Source organism: Monopterus albus, unplaced genomic scaffold (assembly GCF_001952655.1).
Source record: "Monopterus albus unplaced genomic scaffold, M_albus_1.0 scaffold94.1, whole genome shotgun sequence".
NCBI lineage: Eukaryota > Metazoa > Chordata > Actinopteri > Synbranchiformes > Synbranchidae > Monopterus > Monopterus albus.
The window spans coordinates 631,417-633,809 of record NW_018127974.1 but is presented as its reverse complement, the minus strand read 5'-3'; the positions used below and the strand labels follow the sequence as shown (position 1 = coordinate 633,809).

At 44.9% G+C, this 2,393-nt stretch overlaps 1 protein-coding gene across 2 annotated transcripts in view; it reads right to left on the bottom strand.

Annotated features, from left to right (window-relative positions):
• The window catches only part of rsrp1 (arginine/serine-rich protein 1), a 3,300-nt gene extending 1,952 nt beyond the window's left edge, over nt 1-1,348 (bottom strand). For both annotated transcript variants that reach the window (XM_020608678.1, XM_020608679.1), the window contains exons 1-2: nt 1,116-1,348; nt 52-629 (exon numbers count right to left, since the gene is read on the bottom strand). In XM_020608678.1, the coding sequence (XP_020464334.1) occupies nt 52-290 (239 nt within the window). In that variant the 5' untranslated portion in view covers nt 291-629; nt 1,116-1,348. The remainder of the gene's footprint in view (nt 1-51; nt 630-1,115) is intronic.
• Nucleotides 1,349-2,393: the final 1,045 nt, after the last annotated feature.

Below are 2,393 nucleotides of genomic sequence, written 5' to 3'. Positions count from 1 at the left end.
GGAAATGCAACATTTTGCCAATAAATACAGAGTAAAGACTATTCTATAAACTTACCATCCAAACTCAAACCGAGAGAGTGTCCTGTAGATCTGGACCTGGAGCGGCTCCTGTAGGCTCTGACTGGAGATGGAGGAAACCTGCATCTGAACCGGTTCACAGACCCACGGTGCCTGCTCCAGTAGCTGGGAGACCTGGAGTGCCTGCGATAAGAATACCTGTCTGGGGAGGGTGAGCGGCTGTAGGAGCGAGAGCGGGCCCTGTAGCGGTGTGGTGGGGAGCGGGCGGCCATGACCAGATGTGCGACGGCTGTCACAGCGACAGCGGGGGGAACGCCTGTGGCAACGAGGGTAAGAACGGGACCTAGAGCGAGAGGAGGACCTGCTCCTAGATGAAGACGATGAAGAGGATGATGAAGACCTGTAGCGGCCCCTGTGACTGTCACGTCTTCTGTAGCGGCCAGAGCCAGAGGAGTGGCTGCTGCATTTGCTGCTTCTGGATCCTGAGCGGGAGCGACTGCAAGATGAGTCAAGACCGTTCTGGTCAAAGATTACACTGATACCGTCGTGCTGACGAGCATGGGCCATTTTAGAGCGTGTCTCTTCTCCCTTGCACCTTTTCTTTTCTGCCCCTGTTTGAAATATGAAAAAGATGCATTAATATTTAAACTTCTTTCAACAGTCAATCTTTCAACAGGCAGACGCATTTCCCCTTTATCGTCGCAGTAATGTGCGTTTTAGAAAAGCAGCAGACAATGGAAGCCGCAGTGAGCAGTAAACCTATGGCTGTGGTTGCATAACAGTCGTTTTCTCAGTGCTGCCCCCTTGCGAAAAAGGGACGTTGCGCAACTGCAATGGCCGAAAGTACTGGAAAATTCCAGAAAGACGTAAGCTAAACATAGATTGAGCTAATTACACTTATTACTAACTTATAAACGGCCCCAAATGGAATCGCTTACGATTCCATACGATTCCATATTACAACGAATGACATAAGTTATTATAATTGCATGAGAAATATATTTAGATTCACAAAAGTAGAAAACCAACTGCTGAGGCACATGTAAATCTATATCGGTAAAAACAAAACTATCCTAACATTAACAGACATTTCTTACCGGGTCAAATGTAGCTCGAAACCTTTCTAATATGTCGTCCAAATAACGTTGATAAAAACGAGATGAATCGAGAAACCAGTCTTCAAAACGTACCACGTTATGATAGTTTTCGCCAAGTACAAAAAAATATTGTAATTTCAATAATTTATAGCCAAATACTTTCGAGAGGGCGATCCTTGGTTCTTCCTCGAATTTTGTTACTCAACTGAGAAGGCGGAAATGGCGCAATGGGCTTTAAGCAGAGCCGTTCTTCTTCTTTTGTGTTTTTTTGGGGCGGGGCGGTGGCAGAGCCATCAAGATAGAAGAGTTGCGACATTTTGCGACAGTTGCCTCCAAAATACATCAAATACAAGCCAGACGCAACAGATATTTCTGCTTTTGTAAACAAAGTGAAGAACCTGTACCTCTGAATGAATGCTGTCCCAAAGAGCCCAGACACGAGGACACATTTGAATATCAAGTGTGATTTTATGGGTTTTGTTCAATCAATCATGACTTTACACATTCTAGATTAGGCCAGGTACGCACAGTCCTGAGGAAGACCAACCCCCGCAAAGCAGCAGGACCGGACAACATCCCTGGGAGGGCTCTCAGGGCATGTGCCAGCGAGCTGGCTGATGTTCTCACCACCATCTTCAATCTCTCCCTCAGCCAGAGCATCGTTCCCACCTGCTTTAAGACCACAACCATCGTCCCCCTTCCCAAGAAGAGCCCGGTCACCTGCCTGAATGATGGCCCACATTCATAGCAGTATACTGGACCCCCTGCAGTATGCCTACCAGCCCAACAGGGCCACCTCAGACACCATCGCGGCTGCCCTCCACTATTCCCTTTCTCACCACATAAACCACTGGACCAACCTTCTGACAGAATACATCACATTAGAGAAAATGACATACACTCACAAGAATAGTTTATCAGCTTTTTATGACACATGGAACCCATTTCTAACACATTTCAACTTGAATCAAATACCTGGAGCTGAGGCCATGCACATTCCCACCAACCTCTAAAATGTAACAAGCTGATTTTATTAGTACTGTTATCATCATTATTATTGGTCATTTATTTATCTTTAATTTTCCCTCCTTTTCCCTTTCTTGTGTTTCATAGACACATAAATTGCATACATTGGAAATACCTACACTTCACACACTACAACCTTGTTTAACACTCTATATCCTTTTGTAATGTCATGTCACTGTTGTCTTGTCTCCCATGTTCGGTACTGTTTTGTCAATGTGTTACTTTGTTTCAATAAAAAAATAATAATAATAA